The sequence below is a fragment of the Cervus canadensis genome, chromosome 6, assembly GCF_019320065.1.
Source record: "Cervus canadensis isolate Bull #8, Minnesota chromosome 6, ASM1932006v1, whole genome shotgun sequence".
Taxonomy (NCBI): domain Eukaryota; kingdom Metazoa; phylum Chordata; class Mammalia; order Artiodactyla; family Cervidae; genus Cervus; species Cervus canadensis.
The window spans coordinates 18,654,002-18,675,292 of record NC_057391.1 but is presented as its reverse complement, the minus strand read 5'-3'; the positions used below and the strand labels follow the sequence as shown (position 1 = coordinate 18,675,292).

The 21,291-nt window shown below is 36.6% G+C and overlaps 1 protein-coding gene across 4 annotated transcripts in view; it reads right to left on the bottom strand.

Moving 5' to 3' along the window:
* The window catches only part of NEO1 (neogenin 1), a 218,571-nt gene that overhangs the window by 91,163 nt on the left and 106,117 nt on the right, over positions 1 to 21,291 (bottom strand). For all 4 annotated transcript variants that reach the window (XM_043471016.1, XM_043471017.1, XM_043471014.1 and 1 more), the window contains exons 6-7: positions 6,079 to 6,233; positions 4,414 to 4,534 (exon numbers count right to left, since the gene is read on the bottom strand). In XM_043471016.1, coding sequence (XP_043326951.1) covers positions 4,414 to 4,534; positions 6,079 to 6,233 — 276 coding nt within the window. The remainder of the gene's footprint in view (positions 1 to 4,413; positions 4,535 to 6,078; positions 6,234 to 21,291) is intronic.

The following is a 21,291-nucleotide window of genomic DNA, read 5'->3' as shown; positions in this document are numbered from 1 at the left end:
TAAACAAGGTCCTATAAACAAGAAACTATATTTAACATTCTGAGATAAACTATAATGAAGAAGAATATAAAGAATATATGTGTAAAACTGAGTCACTTTGCTGTACAGTTAAATTAATACAGCATCGTAAATTAAGTGCATTTCAATATTTTTTTTTTCTTTTTTTTTCCTGTGTCTCTTTTTCTGTTTTGCATGTAGGGTTATCGTTATCACCTTTCTAAATTCCATATATATGTGTTAGTATGCTGTAATGTTCTTTATCTTTCTGGCTTACTTCACTCTGTATAATGGGCTCCAGCTTCATCCATCTCATTAGGACTGGTTCAAATGAATTCTTTTTAATGGCTGAGTAATATTCCATGGTGTATATGTACCACAGCTTCCTTATCCATTCATCTGCTGATGGGCATCTAGGTTGCTTCCATGTCCTGGCTATTATAAACAGTGCTGCGATGAACATTGGGGTGCACGTGTCTCTTTCAGATTAGACTATCATATTTTTAAATGATATACATAAGCTTGAGATTAGAGAGAAGTGTTTTAAAAATCAGCAGGATAGATGCAGGTTCTATTAGAAATAACTTAAGTAACTGGAGTTGGTAAGAAGGAAAAACCAGTAAGGGGATAAATCCTATCTTTAAGTAGATAAAATAAGACATTGAGGTGTAAGTCCATAGAAAATAGTGGTGGTTTAAGGCAGAAATAAGAATGAGCTTCTGACCATTAAATATATCTGTTACTTGGTGATAAGGTCATGGTTGGAGAAGGTGGGATTTTCAGTTGTCCTAATACAATTCTGGCTAAGATCAAGTATAATATGGGTGCTTCCCGGGTGGCAAAATGGTAAAGAATCCACCTGCCAAGCAGAAGACGTGGGTTCAATCCCTGGGTTGGGAAGATCCCCTGGAGGAGGGCACAGCAACCCACTCCAGCATTCTTGCCTGGAGAATCCCATGGACAGAGGAGCCTGGTGGGCCACAGTCCATGGGGTTGAAGAGAGTCAGACACAACTCAGCAACTGAGCACACAATACAGCCTCAGTAACAGGCAGGCCTGGTGCCTCTTCTTTCTACGGCAGCCAGAATCCGCTCTGTATTTGTGTCGGTCTTTAGTGGTAGTTCCCTATTCTTCCTCCAGTAGTAAAGACGTCTCCTAGCTACTGGCGTAGGATCACAGGGCCCAAAGCAGTTTTATGCACTTCTTTCAGAGGTAAAGGGTTTTCTCTTCTACCCTTTCCCAGCAGCAGTGGGTCTCTGCCTGTGTCCTAGGGACCAGAGGATCCTCCCCCAAGAAGCAGAGTAGCCTTGCTTCTAACGTCCTTCCAGTAATTTATGAAATAAGTTTTTCTGCCCCTCCCCTACTGGTTGGAGGCTTAAGGGAGTCTGAGTAAATGGGAGGGGCTTTGTGCCTGTCTCCCAGCATCTAAAGATCACCTCCTTCACCTTTACTCCACCAAAATGACTTTTTTTCGAGTCTCTACCTTGTCCCCTGTCTTAACACTGAACATCCTCTGGAGCCCCAGGGAAATATATTTGCAAGCAAGTGTGAACTCCCCTTTTATCTGAGGCCCCCAGTGATTCCAAACTAGTCCATACTTAGTCTTCAAAATTCTGTTAAAATTTTAATTTCTTCTTATGCATTTCTGTGGCAGCCATCTCTTTCTCTCGTGTTCTCCCAAAGGTGAAACAACTCATGACCCATTCTTTGGGAGAGGAAGGTTGTCTAATTCTTTGCAATTTAGGTTACTTGGTTGTTTCGCAAGCTCAGCTCCCTGATGGGCTCATAGAAATTATGGTTTTGTACATGATCCAGCTTTTGATCATAGGTGAGGGTAGTATGTTCTAAGTATGTTCTTTACAGCTTGAGTAGAAGTTTCCTTCCACCTCAATTAAATTTCTTCTTCTATTTTTGTAAAGGCATCATTTTTTCAGTCACCCAAATAAAACCTTAGAAGTATATTTGATTCCTCTATAATAATGTTTTATATCCAATCAGTTGATAAAGTCTGAATTAGATACTATCATCTCTTTATTAGGATTCTTTCTATTTCTCTAGTACAAGTACTTATTATTTCTTCATGGTTTTATAACAATATTTCTTCAGCCACTGTCTTCTAATTAAATCTGACTTTGTCATTAGACTCCCTTACTACAGAATTGCTTTGATTGTTTATAACCAAGGCCATGATTAATCTGATCCTGTCCTGCCTTTATAGGCCACCTTTCTATAGGAACAGATACTCTAACTATTCTGTTCCTATAGTGAGCCAGGTCCTCTTTTTAACATCTGGTCCTATCATGAACCCAGGTCTCCCGCATTGAGGGCAGACGCTTTACTTCCGTCTGAGCCACTAGGGAGCCCCACAAAGGGAACACATTGCATGAAAAACTTCCCTGTTCACACAGAATTCCTCTCTCCTAAACTATATGCTGCCTGATTTGAATTAGAAAAATAACACTTATTATGGACTGGGTATTCAAGTCATGCACATCTCTCACATCCCTTACAATGTCAAAAACTTCAGAAAGGCAGAGATAAGATTTTATAAATTGCTATAATCTCTTTTAATTTTCCACAGAAATATTTATCTTGCAAATTAAAATAGCAAAAATAATAAGACATTTACTCTTCTTCTTGGAATCCATGCATCCTTAATGCATACCTGACAAGGTCACTAAGAATTTCCACTAGCTCACAAAACGTCTGTTTTTGAAAGCTTGTTTCAAAAAGGATAAAACACAGGTCAGTTCAGTTCAGTTGCTCAGTCATGTCTGACTCTTTGCAACCCCACCGGCTGCAGCATGCCAGGCTTCCCTGTTCATCACCAACTCCTGGAGCTTGCTCAAACTCATGTCTTATCAAGTTGGTGATGCCATCCAACCATCTCATCCTCTGTCATCCCAATCTCAAAACAGTATATAAAAATCTATATGCTATTTTAGTGGAAAACCAGAGTAGATGCCATCTTTGCCAATGAGCTTCCCTGACCACAATGGACCTGAACTTAAATTTGACTAAGACATCAAATCAGATGTCTAAAGCAGCTCTTCCTTATGCATTCTTGAGAAATGCACAAAATGAAAAATACTTCTCCTGCTAAAACAAATAGTATACCCAACAGTTATCCTTATCAATTTCACATAAAAGTTTCACATAAAAGTTTTTCACATAAAAGTTATCCACATCAATTTCACAATTCAACTTCTAATAATTTAGTATGAGAAAATAATCATATAAGGAAGTTCAGCACAGACTCTTTCATCATAGTAAAAAAACGGGAAACAATTTAAATATTAACCAATAGGGAGTCATTTATATAAAACAAAGTGCATATATACTATTCAACAATGAAAAATGTTTATGCAGATCTATATTCAATGATATGGAAACATGTCCACAGCATGCTGTTGCAAGAAAACAGGTTATAAAACCGTATACACATCTATGCATGCCTATACCCAGTACTCCTAGATGGCAGGGATTAAAGCATGTGCCTGTAATCAATTTACTATTTAAGCTCCACATTCATACTTTACTGCCTGCTCTGCAAAAATGAAGCTGAGCCCTTTACGTATTTCTCCTTTTGCCACCTGACACGTGTTAAAACCTTATCAGTACAGAGTGCTGGTGAGTAGCTTCCGTCAGTACCCCAACTCTGCTGGTGTAGCCTTGTTTTTAGCAAGCTTCTGTGGGATGGCAGCCTGGCGACTTCTCCATCACCCATTAAACCATAGCCACATCCTCTCCAGTGGCTGCTCCTCATGTCTGCCATTCTTCTATATTCATTAGAATTCTTTTTACTTCTTACTAGCCAATTCCTTGGTACTTCAATCCCCTGTTACAGTTAACAGATTTTTACTAAACAATATTCAATTGTTTAATTTGGTTTTAAGTGAAATTACTTTGCGGTTTCCCTAGAACTGACCCTGACTGATACAAAATGAGTTTTTTCTCCCCTTTTTACTTCTCAATGTTGTCTGAATTCTTAATAAGTATTTTTTGGGTGTGTGAAAATCAGAAAAGGCAAGTTAATTTTTACTTTGGAAAAATTAAAGAAAAATTCACTGCAAAATAAACATTAAAGTTTTTCTACTTTAAAGATTAGAAATACATTTGTAAGATTAAATAAGATTAAATCTGAAGAGTATCCATTTATTTGTGTAAGACTATAAATGTTCAGTTTTTCTTTTCTTAATACCAATTTCTTTTCAACATTATCCAAAATTTTCTCAGTCACTTAAAACAACAGAGATAATTTAGATGGCTATTTTTTCTCTCTTAGTTATGCCATATATTAGCCTTTATAAACAGTTTAATAATCACTAGGTATCCTGGAGTGATAGGTCCTGTGATAGGTATGAGCTCCTCACACACAGTCAATCTCTCTCATCTTACTATTTCAGTCCCTCTTACCATGTTCAAGGATTATCAGCTGGGCTCCAGCTTGTGCATTTCCAACATCATTTTCAGCAATGCATTGATAGAACCCTTCATCTGATTTCACCAGACCCAAAATTTGAAGATTATGTTCCTTCTGAGGAAGAAAAAAACAAAATTTTATGATTCAACTGATGAACATTAGTTCAGATCTCAAGGACATGTTCTTTCTGGAGAGAAAAACACAAGTACAATTATATGATTCATATACTGAATATTATTTACCTATGAACATATTGACTCAGTTTTAATGACAAGGTACTGACTTAACTGACTAGAAAAGGAAACATTATCATCAACAATTAAGATTTCAATCCTTATAGAAAGACATGTCTGCAATGTATGCAAACTTATACCTTTGCTTGGTGGAATATCTGGCATGCAATAGTATGTCACCATAGTGAAAGTCTGAATTTGTGAATTCAAGGCACTTTCTTAAAATTATTTCTAATATCTATCATTATAACAGATTAGAAGCCCCCCTATATAAAAGTTTTTGTTAAACTATCAAGTACCATATGAATGTCAACTATCATTATTGCTATTGATATAATACAACATAAGTTTAAGATTTTTTTATAATAGGATGAAAATAATGATAAAGAGTAAAATGCTAAGTTAACTGTAACATACTGCTTTTTAATTAGGATTAAATACTTGTGAATTACTTTTTTGTAACATAGAACATTATGCATTTTAAAAATAGAAACTGTATTCCTATGAAGAATGAATTACTTATGTGAGAAATTTGTAATTAGACATTAAGTCTTTAACAACTATAATTACTTCTGATTATGTCTATGAATGTCATACATGCATCTTAAGATATGTCATTTTTTAAAAACCTAGATAATTCTATTATAAAGATATTAAATAATAATAATAGTAACAGTGGATAATATTTACTAAAGTGAAAGTTAAAATCGCTCAGTTGTGTCTGACTTTTTGTGATCCCAGAACTATACAGTCCATGGAATTCTCCAGGCCAGAATACTGGAGTGGGTAGCCGGTCCCTTCTCCAGGGGATCTTCCCAACCCAGGGATCGAACCCAGGTCTCCTGCATTGCAGGTGGATTCTTTACCAGCATTTACTATATATCTATTAAGTAAAAAGCAGACATGGCTGTCTTCTTAATAGATTAAGGCTAATTGATTACTTTTGCTTTACTTTTTAAAAGAATCTTTATGTCTATTTTCACAACTGTCCAACATTGGGTATACTTATTTTGAAGGGCCTGAGCATCAGTATAACAAGGACATATTTCTGCTCCTTGACTACAGAGCTATGAAGACAACTGGTACATGTGAATACACACACAGGATAATCATTACCCAGAAAGTGGTGCAGGCTATATTTTAAAATGCTAGTATGTCTGAGTAGGAGGGCTAGACTATTGATCAGGGGATGTGAACTTCAGGCTGAGTTCAAACACTGGTTTCCTCTGTGATCGTATGTGAGCTATCAAAACATTTCTGGGCTAGCTTTATCTCATCAGCCAATGAAATAACAGTATTCTAAGTGAATTTTTCTATCTTCATTGTAATACACCAGTTCATGTACTATGGATAACAGATCTCTTGGTGACTACATTTAAAGAGACCTAAAGGTTTCAGAGCTAAGTTTCTTTGAAAGATACTTACTACAATCTTAAAGTAATCACTTGGGATGACCATATCCCCATTCTTGACCCACTTCACGGTAGGAGTTGGCTTTCCAGTGACTTCACATTCAAACACTATATCCATAGATTCATGAGCATATATATTGGTAGGCTGCTTCAGGAATTCAGGTTGGGCTTTAAAATAGAAAGGAAATTAAGATATTAATAAAAGTAAAAATAGCTATTTATATTTCAAGCAATTAAAAAGTCACAGAATTCATAAAGTTTTTATTTGAGACTCACTTTTTTTTTTAGGAAAACGTAACATATTTTTAAAGGTATGTTAGGAACATATGTTAGGAACATATCTTTAAAAACTGATATTCTAGTCTACTTAACTGGCAGAGTAATTATAATGATAATTCTGAGTTTCTCTGTTGAGAAATATTTACTAAGTTGACGGTACTGAAAAATTGGAAAGTTCTAAGCCGTCTTTAAAAATGAATATGAAAGTCTATTTCCCTAAGATTTAAACCATTTTGGAAGAGCCATGATTACGATTCAAAAAGAGTTGATAAGACTGACATTATCTTCCTTTTCAGTCAGATTGATGAGTAACCCATCCTCCAAAGAAATACAAATGTCACATTCAGTTCAGTCACTCAGTCATGTCCAACTCTTTGTGACCCCATGGACTGCAGTATGCCAGGCCTCCCTGTCCATCAACAATTCCCAGAGCTTACTCAAACTCATTTCCATCGAGTCGGTAATGCCATCCAACCATCTCATCCTCTGTCATCCCCTTCTCCTCCTGCCCTCAATCTTTCCCAGCATCAGGTCTTTTCCAAGGAGTCAGTTCTTCACATCAGGTGGCCAAAGTATTGGAGTTTCAGCTTCAACATCAGTCCTTCCAATGAATATTCAGGAATGATTTCCTTTACGATTGACTGGTTTGATCTCCTTGCAGTCCAAGGGACTCTCAAGAGTCTTATCCAACACCACAGTTCAAAAGCATTAATTCTTTGGCATTCAGCTTTCTTTATAGTCCAACTCTCACATCCATATGTGACTGCTGGAAAAACCACAGCTTTGACTAGATGAACCTTTGTTGGCAAAGTAATGTCTCTGCTTTTTAATATGCTGTCTCAGTTGGTAAAAGCTTTTCTTCCAAGAAGCAAGCGTCTTTTAATTTCATGGCTGCAGTCACCATCTGCAGTGATTTGGGAGCCCAAAAAATAAAGTCTCTCACTGTTTCCTCATCTATTTGCCATGAAGTGATGGAACCAGATGCCATGATCTTAGTTTCTGAATGCTGACTTTTACCCAGATTTTTCACTCTCCTCTTTCACTTTCATCAAGAGGCTCTTTAGTTCTTCTTCACTTTCTGCCATAAGGGTGTTATCATCTGCGTATCTGAGGATATTGATATTTCGCCCGGCAATCTTGATTCCAGCTTGTGCTTCATCCAGCCTGGCATTTTGCATGATATACTCTGCATATAAGTTAAATAAGCAGGGTGACAATATACAGCCTTGACATACTCATTTCCCAATTTGGAGCCAGTCTGCTATTCTATGTCTGGTTCTAACTGTTGCTTCTTGATCTGCATACAGATTTCTTAGGAAGCAGGTAAGGTGGGCTGGTATTCCCATCTCTTTAAGAATTTTCCACAGTTTGTTGTGATCCACACAGTCAAAGGCTTTGGTGTAGTCAATAAAGCAGAAGTAGGTGTTTTTCTCTAATGTCACATTAGAGGCTTTAAATAGTTCACTCACTGAAACATACACACTTCCATTAGTAACACTCTTAATTACATGAAATGATTTTTAAGGGTGGGAGGCAGAGACAGAATCTTTGGGGATGAGTTAGATTAGATATATTGGGAAAAGCTTGATAATTCCAGTATCTCCCTTTCCCCTTAACCCAAAGTTGTAAATTACTGACTTTAAAATAACAAGATTCAGGTAAGATTTTGAATTTAAAGGGTAAAAGTAGATCCTCTAGTCCAGCTTCCTACATAATGCCATAATTTCCTGTTTCTACAACATACATGACAAGTGGAACTTACAAACTTCTGTTTGAAGTTCCAAATGACAAGGAATTCCCTATATCAAATAACGACAACAGCAGCATTTAAAAAAAAAAAAAAAACAAAAACAGCTGGGCTAAAACGTGCTCAGTCTGCTGGAATTCTGATTGTGATTGGGGTGAATCTGCAGCAATTTAACACCTTAACAATGCTGAGTGTTTCTTTCTATGAGCATGGTTTCTCACTCCAATATTTAGATCTTTGGCTTCTCTCATCAACATTTTATATATTTCAATATGCAAATTTTGTTTACACTTTGTTATGTGTATCCCTAAGTATTTCAAAAACTTTGATGCTACTGTAAGTGGCACGTACTTCCTTTTTTTTTTTTTTTTTAGTTTATAATTGTTGATTTAGTATTGAGAGATGAAATTGGCTTATGCATATTGACCTTTTATCCCATGGTTATGCCTAACATATTCATTAGTTTCAGCAGCTTTTTATAGACAATTCTGGGATTATCTACCTAGGCCATGCTGCCTGTGAATAGAGGCAGTTTTATTTCTTTCTTTCTGATCTTCTTTCCTCTTTTTTCATTTTTCTAACCTACTGCACTGACTAGATGGGGCAGTTCCTGGGAAGAAGTCCAGACTAGCTTTATAATTTGAGTAAATGAAGAGTAAGAGCATAGAGAGCAGGCAGAATCCCAGGTAAGCAGGAGAAGCCAAGGAGGATAAGAATGTATAATATTAAGAAGTAACACAGTAATGCAATTAAGAAAATAAAGTCTGCACAACTACATGAAGTCAGGGAAACCTATCAATAGTGAATTTAACTCTTTTCAAACATTGGTTACTGTCGTTGTTCAGTCGTCCAGTTGTGTCTGACTCTTTGTGACTCCAGGGACTTCAGCACGCCATGCCTCCCTGTCCCTCAGCACCTCACGGAGTTTGCCCAAGTTCATTTTCATTACATCGGTGATGCTCTCCAGCCATCTCATCCTCTGACACCTTCTTCTCTTTCTGCCCTCAATAATTCCCAGCATCAGGGACTTTTTCAATGAGTCGTTTGTTCGCATCAGTTCAGTTGCTCAGTCGTGTCCGACTTTTGCGACCCCATGGACAGCAGCACACCAGGCTTACCCGTCCAACACCAACTTCTGGAGCTTGCTCAAACTCATGTCCATCAAGTCGGTGATGCCATCCAACCATCTTATCTTCTGTCATCCCCTTCTCCTCCTGCCTTCAATCTTTCCCAGCATCAGGTCTTTTCCAAGGAGTCAGTTCTTCACATCAGGTGGCCAAAGTATTGGAGTTTCAGCTTCAACATCAGTCCTTCCAATGAATATTCAGGAATGATTTCCTTTACGATTGACTGGTTTGATCTCCTTGCAGTCCAAGGGACTCTCAAGAGTCTTATCCAACACCACAGTTCAAAAGCATTAATTCTTTGGCATTCAGCTTTCTTTATAGTCCAACTCTCACATCCATATGTGACTGCTGGAAAAACCACAGCTTTGACTAGACAGACCTTTGTTGGCAAAGTAATGTCTCTGATTTTTAACATGCTGTCTAGGTTGGTCATAGCTTTTCTTCTAGGAGCAAGCGTCTTTTAATTTCATGGCTGCAGTCACCATCTGCAGTGATTTTGGAGCCCAAAAAATAAATTCTGTCACTGTTTCCATTGTTTCCCCATCTACTGGCCATGAAGTGATGGGACTGGATGTCATGATCTTGGTTTTTTGAATGCTGAGTTTTAAGCCAACGTCTCGCATCAGATGACCAACTGTTTGCATCAGATGACCAAAATTCAGCTTCAGCATCAGTTCTTTCAGTGAATATTTAGGGTTGACCTCTAAACATTGGTTAGTCACCTGTATTTATCCTTCTGTGAATTATCTATACACACACTCTGCTATTTTTTCAGTCACAGTATTCACAGTTTTCTTATCTATTCATAAGAGCTTTTCACATAATGTCAGTTATCAATTCATGGTCTCTCAGTTCCAAATCCACTCTTCTTTGTAAGAGACCATTTCACAGGCAGTGCCCTGTCCTTCCATCAGGAGGGTTCATGTGTGACTGTGTCTCTAGTGATGTTAAAAGTCTTTGATAATCACAAAAGGAGTTGCAAAACAGTATAACTCATTCTATCATTCCTTCTACAATGAGATTGGGCTGAATTTGCACCAACTTAACACCTTTACAATGCTGAATCTTCCTTTCTATGATTCTCCTCATCAATTATTTGGTTACCCTTAAGTATAACTCTTATAGAAAGAACAGGATAATGCTTGATTCTTTTTCTGTGCTTACCAGTTTTCAAAACAATGATCTGGTTCTCTAATATCACATCCCAGATGTGATCAATGAAGGCTTTTTTGAGTTCATGGATTAAAATATATTTGGTTTGTTTCAATCCACTAAAGTTAACCCTCTTTTCATTTTCATACTACCTCATCTTTGACCAAAAGAAGCCTAGATCCACTGGAATTTCCTGAGTCCTTTTTGACATGACCCAAGTGGTCTTTAGTATCTTCTGGTCACTGATTTTGGGCCTGATTTGTACAGATTAAAATCTGTACTTTTTAAATATAAAATTATGATTTCATTTTAGTATTTCCAATTAAGTTTGGGACTATAGGTTTTAACTGGAACCTATTCATTTTTCATCTCTATTTCCTTTCTCTCATGCAAAAAATTTCTGTTCTCAGTGATGCCAACTTAATTCCTTATATGCTTTATCTTACACCCAGTAGACTCAGTAGACCAACATTTCCACCAAGAGAAAAAAGTTGAGGATTTTTGGAGTTTTGTCCTTGTGATTATTCTACTTGGTGTTTATTGTCCAATTACTATGTTACATTTATTTGAAATAGTTACTTTCATTTGGAATTTTAACTTTCTGTGTGACAATACTATCAAGTAGTTACACCTTTAGAGTCATTTTCATTTTGCTTCTCCTTTCTGGCAATTTTAAATATGAAAAAAAAAAAGGTATAGTCCAACAGGTCTTGCTTCCACCCTGTTTTCTCTACCCTTTCCCTCTCTTTACCTATAGGTAACCATTAACATCTTTAAAAATGATTTACCCTTCCACTTAAAAAATTATAAGCAAATAGTCACATACAATTTGTACCCATTCCTCTTCTTTGGATTAAATAATTACACACAAAATGATTTTTTCTACCTTCGAAGCCTTCAATCTTAACCCCTATGGTACCTTGTTTCTGAGGAATTGACATATTCCTTAAGTCTAAAGGACTGAGACTCCCCTTAAGGCAGAGTACATAATTCTGTAAAATAGCAATATTCTCTTCAAAAGAAAATCCAATTAATATAATTTTAGTATGAATTTTTAGTAAGCAGACTTTCAAAGACTATTAGAAAAAGTCATCACAAACAATGTTTCATTCATCATTTACTTTCCCCTCTCATAAATCATAAAATAATACCTTTAAAATGTTCTCTGGATCTTAACTTCTTCGTAGATAGAATTCACCCCAATTAAACACAATGTAAGAGCAGATGTTTGTGGTCGGGAAGTTAAATTGATAACCAGAGAGCAAATGAGTCAATTACCATAAGAAAATAAGCATCGTAATGGAAGATTATGCATTTCGTTACCAAAGAGATAATTAACCTTCCAATTCTCTTTGACAGTTCCCAATCCCTTCTAATGCCATCATCATTACAAGAATAATTTTAATTGCTAAATGCACAAGTAGAACCTAATACTAAAACATATTATACTTGCAAAATTCCCTTACTGGAAACATCAGTGAATCACATCAATGCTATATAATGCTGGAAACTGCCACTCAATTCAAACAGAAAACAACACAGGGCCAACACCAATGTTTCAAGGTTACTTGATTATGCTGCTATTTAGGATATAACAGTTTTCGTTTACATTAGCTCTGAAATGTTGGAGTTTCTATTGTTTGATTTTAAAAGTTTAAGCATTGAAATTCTTAAAAAAGCACTTCAGAGAAACAAAGCAATTTTGCCCATTTCATGTTAAACTGCACACTTGCTGTTTTTAAGTTTCTTTTCAATAATTCACAAAATTACATGTAAGCCCTTAAAGAAAACCCAACAAATAAAGCCCAAGCATTTTTAACAGCCTGAAATCCCTTCATGGATGTTGTCTGACAGTCTAATCATAAATATGCTATCAGTACTGGCTCATCTAATGAAACAAAAATATATTAGAACCCTTAACACTTCTTGAGAAAGTTTCTTGTTCCAAGGAAGGTAAATGCTTCCCTTAATCTCCAGGTGTAACAGGTGAAACCAGTTACGAAGCAACATTAAGACAGAGTTGCCACACGACCTTGAAATTACATTTCTATCCTCTCCCTGCATCTCCACGTCCAGGTGCATTGCATTTTCTTAACCCCACCTCTCAACTTAGCTAACAGGTACTCATCCTTCAGATCTTTAAAAACAATCCCTTAAAAGAAGCTTTTCCTGATCCTCAGCATCCCATTCCCCGCCCTTTCTTCCCCATTCCTAGGCCATCACTGCTCTATTTACTACTGAAACCTCAGTGGCCTAAACCATAACAGGTGTTCAATGCTGTTGTTCAATAGTTGTTGACATCAATGGTTACCTGAATTCTAAAAATTCCATTAGTCAGCACTATCAGAAAATTACATGTTGGGAACAAGAATTTTTCAAGCATTCTCAAGTTTCTCAAGGATTTAACGTTTTATACCACTGCTTCTCCAATAGAAATTAATAAATCTATTCTTTGCTGTGAATTTTCTGCATATGTTTTAAAATGTGATTTTAAATGTTTATGATGATATAAAATCTTAATAATCGTATAACTTCAGCACTCACATTTATGTTTATAAGCTGGCTTATGTAATTGTAGAATTTAATCCTAGTGCAATGTTTCTTGAACTTGGGGTCTTAGGTTTCTTAAAGCTCTTAAATTGGACAAACATCTATAAACATGATTTTTTGTGTGTGAAGAATTCACAAAAAATCTTAATTAAATATAGGTTCCTCTTCCCTGACAAGACTGAACAGGCATTCTTTGAATGATATCCCTCTATTATTATGAGGAACATTAATGGTGTGCCATGTCTACACAAAGAAGATATGGAGGCCTCAAGGTTGATTATTTTCACATATACATACATTAGACATGCTCCCAAAATAGCTAAACTCAATCTGTAAGCTCTCTCCTTTTAGCACTGTAGGAGTGTACAAATGACTCAGGACAATGTTTCTCCAAGAGAGAATCACCGACTATGTGCAGAGAAATGCAAAGATTCTTAGAAAAATGTTGGTTGTTGGGTTTCACCACACATGCTTGAGAATTCCAAACAGCCACAGAATCATCATCTTAACAAGTTTTCCGGGATTATTCTACCATGCTAAGGTGTGAGAACCCTGCATGAGAGGTCACTAAAGGAGAACATTGTACACATCACCACCTTTCTATATACACAGAGAACTCCCCAATTCTTGTGCCCTCCAGGACCACAACATTCATTTGCTCAATTATTAAACAGGTATTTAAATGAGCAACTACTAAGCTACAAAGACATTTCACTGCATGCTGTGAGTGAGATAATAAAGACGTGTTTAACAAACTGTTAAGAAAAAGGTATGACATTTTAAGAGAAAAAGACCGAGTGTTATACAGATGTGAATTCAAAGGGAAGAGATGTAACTACCAGTGACGCATAGAAGGATACACATAAAACTGGTCCAGTGGTTATCTCATAGGAGGGTAACTGGGAAACTAGGGAAACAAGCAGCGTGACTTGTTACCATATACTTTCCCGCTCAAATTTTTTAAAATGTGGTAAAATAAGCAAAATATTAAATTTACTATCCTAATCATTTTTAACTGCACAACTCAGTGGTATTAAGCACATTCAGAAGTTGGGGCAACCATTACCACAATCCATCTCCAGAATTCTTCATTGTGTAAAACTGAAAACTCTATACCTATTAAACAGTAACACCCCACTCTGCAGCCTCCCACAAGTCCCTGGCAATCACCATTCTAATTCCCATCTCTATGATTTGACTACTCTCAGTTCAGTTCAGTTCAGTCGCTCAGTCGTGTCCGACTCTTTGCGACCCCATGAATCGCAGCATGCCAGGCCTCCCTGTCCATCACCAACTCCCGGAGTTTACTCAAACCCATGTTCATCGAGTCAGTGATGCCATCCAACCATCTCATCCTCTGTCGTCCCCTTCTCCTCCTGCCTTCAATCTTTCCCAGCATCAGGGTCTTTTCCAATGAGTCAACTCTTCGCATCAGGTGGCCAAAGTACTGGAGTTTCAGCTTCATCATCAGTCCTTCCAATGAACACCCAGGACTGATCTCCTTTAGGATGGACTGGTTGGATCTCCTTGCAGTCCAAGGGACTCTCAAGAGTCTTCTCCAACACCACAGTTCAAAAGCATCAATTCTTCTGTGCTCAGCTTTCTTTATATCCAACTCTCACATCCATACATGACCACTGGAAAAACCATAGCCTTGACCAGACGGACCTTTGTTGGTAAAGTAATGTCTCTGTTTTTCAATATGCTATCTAGGTTGGTCATAGCTTTCCTTCCAAGGAGTAAACGTCTTTTAATTTCATGGTTGCAGTCACCATCTGCAGTGGTTTTGGAGCCCCAAAAAATAAAGTCTGACACTGTTTCCACTGTCTCCCCATCTACTTCCCATGAAGTGATGGGACCAGATGCCATGATCCTAGTTTTCTGAATGCTGAGCTTTAAGCCAACTCTTTCACTCTCCTTTCATCAAGAGGCTTTTTAGTTCATCTTCACTTTCTGCCATAAGGGTGGTGTCATCTGCATATCTGACTACTCTAAGTACCTCATATAAGTGGACTCATATGATATTTGTCTTTTTTGTGGTATTTGTCATTACAGATAATATGCACCTCTGTATACAGATCTTTGTACACATGTGTAAGATCGTCAGGAGGACAGAATCTTAGCAGGAATAGCTAGTCAAAGTGATTTCATATTTTAAAATTTTACAAATATTACCACAGGCTATACAAGTTTTATGTTCCCATCAAAGAACCATTATCAGTAAGACTATTTAACATTCTACCAGAGGTCCTAGTTAGTACAATTAAAAAAAGAAAAATATAGATATGTGGGTGAGGTTGGAGAAATCTGTTCCCCCCAACAAGTACACCATGGCAATGACTACTAGAAAATTCAAGTAACCTTTCATGGAAAAATTCCAGTGTGCATTGTTACACTATTTGTAGTCAAGGGGAAACTTCAATGATTGAATCAACTGGATATTAATTAGACTATGGTACACCTAGCTGAAGGATATGCTATAGCCTTGCCATCCAAAATGTAAGACCAACAACAGCACTGGCATCATCTGGGAGCTTGTCAGAAACACAGGATTTGTGTCCTCCACCCTACACCCTCTGATTCACTATCAGCATTTGCACAAAATCTCTAACATTTTACTGTATGTTAAAAGTTTAATAAATAAGCACTGCTTTGAGCATTTAAACACGGTGCAGTCTGACATGTACAAACAAGGAGTGATCTTAAGACTGTTAAAAGCAATGTCAAAAAGCAGTTTGTAGAGCAACACAGATGGATGGGATGGTCCTATTTATTAAGAAAAAATATATACTTCTAGACGTACATTTAAATGCTTTTTAAAGACATTTTAGAAGTATATACACTAAATTGATGATAGAGGTTACTTCTGAGGAAAGAGGTGGAAATGAGGATGGGGCAATGAAGATTTATTTTGTTAACATGGTTTGATTCTTTAATAGTGGTCTTGTATTTCTTATAAAATTTAAAAAGGAAAAATAAAAGCCAAAACAGTAAACTGAAAAGCTATTAGAACTAAATATAAATTTTTAACCTAGCAGTATAAATACTTAACATACTTTTCTGTCACTCATATACAATAACATGTATGTATAAGTTTAAAAATATAATTCACAATAACGACAAAAACAATTAAATGGTATGCACCTAATGAGGAAAGTAAAAAACCTTTAAGAAGATAACTATAAAATTTTACTAAAGGACATGAAAGTGTAAATGAATGGAGCCACAAAAAAAGACCCAGGTATATATGAAATTCTCATGTTAAAAGTGACACATTAAATCAGGAGGAAAAGATGCCTAACTCAGTAAATAACCCTAGAAATGGCGTAGCTATTCAGAAAAGAATAACACTGGGTTCAGGCCTTATTCCTTATACCAAAATAAAGCCCGTATCTAAGATTTAATGGTTAAAAATAAACAGACCCATAAACAGACTAGAAAGAAAACATGAGATTTTTAAAAATAATCTTGGAAGGAGGACAAAGTATGACACAAACCAAGAAACCATAAAAGGCAGACATACTGTGCTACATAAAATTGTGTATCATTAATAACTATCATAAATTAAAAGATGGGGGAAAGGGCACACAAAGGTCTAATTTCTTTAATATATAAAAGTTCTAATAAAGTAAAAAGCTCTCAGTCTTGTTAAAAAATGAGAAAAGGATATGAATGGACTGTACAATAAAGAAATACCCAATTTCTAAATATATGAAAAGATGTTAAACCTCATTTGTATAAAAATGTCAAGATACTATTTTTTACCTCTTAGATTGATAAGCGTAGAAGAAATAGACATTCTCATATATCTTGGAATTAATACAAACTGACAGAAAGCATAGATAGAAAGTATAGTAAAGCAAAACCTAAGCTGCTTATACTCTTTAAAATCCAGCATTTCACCTTGGGAGATACACCTAACAGACAGACTCACATATTTACATAGACATGAGGGTAGTCTCTGCTTGCTGTTTTTAGCAGTAAGAGATTAGAACCATTAACTAGTAAGCTATTTTAAGTACAAACCATTAAGACACCAATGAAATGGTATGGACCTATCAGAAGCAGAAGATACCAAGAAGAGGTGGCAAGAATACAGAGAAGAACTACACAAAAAAGATCTTCATGACCCAGATAACCAAGATGGTGTGATCACTCACCTAGAGCCAGACATCTTGGAATGCGAGTCAAGTGGGCCTTAGGAAGCATCACTACGAACAAAGTTAGTGGAGGTGATGGAATTACAGCCGAGCTATTTCAAATCCTAAATGATGATGCTGTGAAAGTGCTGCACTCAATATGCCAGCAAGTTTGGAAAACTCAGTAGTCACCACAGGACTGAAAAAGGTCAGTTTTCATTCCAGTGCCAAAGAAGGGCAATGGCAAAGAATGTTTAAACTAATGTGCAAATGCAGGCATTTCACATGCTAGCAAACTAATGCTCAAGATTCTCCAAGCCAGGCTTCAGCAGTACATGAACCGAGAACCTCGAGATGTTCAAGCTGGATTTAGAGCCAGAGATCAAATTCTCCAAGCCAGGCTTCAACAGTACATGAACCGAGAACCTCGAGATGTTCAAGCTGGATTTAGAGCCAGAGATCAAATTCTCCAAGCCAGGCTTCAGCAGTACATGAACCGAGAACCTCGAGATGTTCAAGCTGGATTTAGGACCAGAGATCAAATCGCCAACATCCAATGGGTCATCAAAAAGCGAAAGAATTCCAGAAAAACATCTACTTCTGCATCACTGACTATGTTAGAGCCTTTGACTGTATGGATCACAACAAACTGTGGAAAATTCTTAAAGAGATGGGAATACCAGACCACCTGATCTGCCTCCTGTGACTCCTGAATGCAGGTCAAGCAGCAACAGTTAGAATCGGACATGGAACAACAGACTGGTTCCAAATTGGGAAAGGAGTACCAAGGCTGTATATTGTCACCTTGTTTATTTAAGCTATATGCAGAGTACATCATCTGAAATGCTGGGCTGGATGTACAACGAGCTAGAATCAAGACTGCCGGGAGAAATATCAATAACCTCAGGTATGCAGATGACACCACCCTTATGGCAGAAATGAAGAGGAACTAAAAAGCCTTTTGATGAAGGTGGAAAGAGGAGAATGAAAAAGCTGGCTTAAAACTCAACATTCAAAAAACTAAGATCATGGCATCTGGTCCCATCACTTCATAGCAAATAGTTGGGTAAACAATGGAAACAGTGACAGACTTTATTTTCTTGGGCTCCAAAATCACTGCAGATGTTGACTGCAGCCATGAAATTAAAAGACGCTTGCTCCTTGGAAGAAAAGCTATGACCAACCTAGACAGCATGTTAAAAAGCTGAGACATTATTACTTTGCTGACAAAGGTCCATAAAGTCAAAGCTATGGTTTTTCCAGTAGTCATGTATGGATGTGAGAGCTGGACCGCAAAGAAAGCTGAGTGCCGAAGAATTGATGCTTTTGAACTGTGGTGTTGGAGAAGACTCTTGAGAGTGCCTTGGACAGCAAGGAGATCAAACCAGTTAATCCTAAGAGAAATCAACCCTGAATATTCATTGGAAGGACTGATGCTGATGCTCTAATACTTTGGCCACCTGATATGAAGAGATGACTCCTCGGAAAAGACCCTGATGCTGGGAAAGATTGAAAGCGGAAAGAGAAGGGGATGACAGAGGATGAGATGGCTGGATGGCATCCCGACTCAAAGGACATGAGTTTGAGCAAGCTCCAGGAGATAGTGAAGGACAGGGAAGCCTGGCGTGCTGCAGTCCATGGGGTCGCAAAGAGCTGAACACTACTGAGCGACTGAACAATAAACATGTTGCGTAATGGTGGAGTGGCTGATGGCACCTTTGAACTCAAGGGAAGCCAAGAGGAAACTGAACTACATACACCTTTGGCTGGTTTAGTGGGATGATATATTTATGTGATTTGCCAAAACATCCATGTAAACGTAAGTTGTCTCAGTATAGAATGGATTCCAGAATATTCCTTCTACCCACTATACTAACATGACCCAACACAGGGACATAAAGGTTCAGAGTCATATTCATGTCACACATCTTAAACACTGGAGCAAAAAGGCCCAACTTAATTTTCTATTTTCATAGAAAATGACCTTAAAAAAAAAAAATCACTGTCCTAAGATGAGACAATCAAATAAAACGCAGCCAAAATAAATATGACATAAGTGTAAAAGTCAAAAAGAAATGTTATTTTTCTGGAATTTTGTGTGGTTTACAGCATTTAGGTTTTTTTTTTTTTTTAAAAAAAAACTATAATTTGTTCTAATCTTCTCATTGTAAATAACTATTAATTTTCTTACACAAGGCTTCCAAAATAATTTTCACTCCAAGCCCCACAAAAGCTGAATCTGCTTGAAGTGACAATCATCTCTGATCGCTGATTACACCTAACGTGATTTTTGCACATAAAATTTTTGCTTGACTGGGCATAGAATATCTCTGTCAGTTCACTCAGTCGTGTCTGACTCTTTGTGACCCCATGGACAGCAGAATATCTCTAGAAGGATATAAAGGAAATTAATGGCAGTGGTTGCTTCTGTGGAGGTGGTTGGGACACAGAGTTATATTTCATTATATATATATATATATTTTTTTTTTCTTGGGCATGTATCACCTATTTAAAACATTTAGCTAAAAATAATAAAAGTGGAGAGACATACATACACCTGGCTGGCCAGATTTGATTTTGTAAAAATTTTTTTAAGTCAATCTATAAATTCAATGAAATGCCATTTACTATTCCAAGAAAATTTTAGAGAGAATTTGACAAGCTGATTTCCCAGTCTATTGTTTAAAATGTGGGAGGCTATATATATAACAGAAACAGACTCATAGACATAGAAAGCAAACTTATAGTTACCAAAGGGGAAAGGGAGGGGAGGGATAAATTAGAAGTTTGGGATTAACAGACAGAAACTACTGCATGCAAAACAGATAAACAACAAGGATTTACTGGGTAGCACAGGAGACTATATTCAATATCTTGTAACTTATAATGGAAAATAATCTGAAAATATATATATAACTGAATCACCTTGTTGTATACCTGAAACTAACATAAATCAACTATAGTTCAATTCAAAAATTTTCTGACCAAATTCTTTATTAAAAACAATGAGGAATTCTTAAAAAATATCAAAACTAACTCAAACAGTACCATATTGATGTAGGAATAGACAAATTGACAAAACAGAGTCTAGAAATAAGACCTATATAATTTTAGAAATTCAGATTATATAGGGGTGATATTTCTTTTTTAAAAATTTGTTATTTATTTATTTTGGCCATACCACACTGCATGCAGATCTTAGTTCCCTGAATAGGGATCGAAGCTGTGCCCACTGTAGTGGAAGCATGGAGCCTTAACCACTAAACAACCAGGGAAGCCCCAGTGATGATATTTCAAATAACTGTAGGGCAAGAATAGTGTTGGGGCAACAATCCACTTGGGAAAATACAGAGTTTGATCTCTACTTGTTACTATATATTTAAAAAACTCTGGATGAACCAAAGATTAAAAAGTAAAAATAAACTACAGAAGTATTAGAAGAACACGGGAAACAATATTTTCAGTTGAGGAGAGGGGGAAATCTGCAGCCTAAGCAAGATCTAATTCCAAGAGGAAAAATCTCAACATAGTTGATACACAGAAATGAAAATTTTCTGTATGATAAAATACACCTTAAAATTAAACGATAAATTACAAGAATGTTCATAGCAGCTTTAAGTAGACAAAATTTGGAAACAACCAAAACGTCCATCAAAGGTAAAGGAACAACTGTGATATATTTATACACTAGAATACTACTCAGCAAAAAAAAAAAAAAAAAAGGAACTGCATGCAATAGTGTGTGAGTCTCACATAGGTTGAATGAAGACCAAAAAAAGAACACATATAACACTTGTGTAACTGCATGTATATAAAATTCCAGAAAATGCAAACTAACCTACAGTGACAGAATGCACAGCAGTGGCTACCTGGAGATAAGGAGTGTGGTGGGCAGGTAGGAGGGATACCAAGATATGAGCACGATACCCAGTGAAGACACAGAAACAAAACTAGAGTAAATAGCATCACTTCATTTAAAAGACTCATGAATTTGTTCACGAAATAGCTTGAAATATATAAACTAAAAGGTTAACAGCAATGATATTTGTGGGTGATGAGACTAGAGGTGACTTTAATTTTTCTTCTTTCCAGATTCCTCTTGCTTTTGTGGAGGGAATATAAAATATCAAGTATTCTTATAATGCAAAAAAGCAATACAATTATTTTTGCAGTATCAATTTACAGTCTAGAGAAATATTTTTGTAATCTCATTATGAAAACCTTGAATGAAT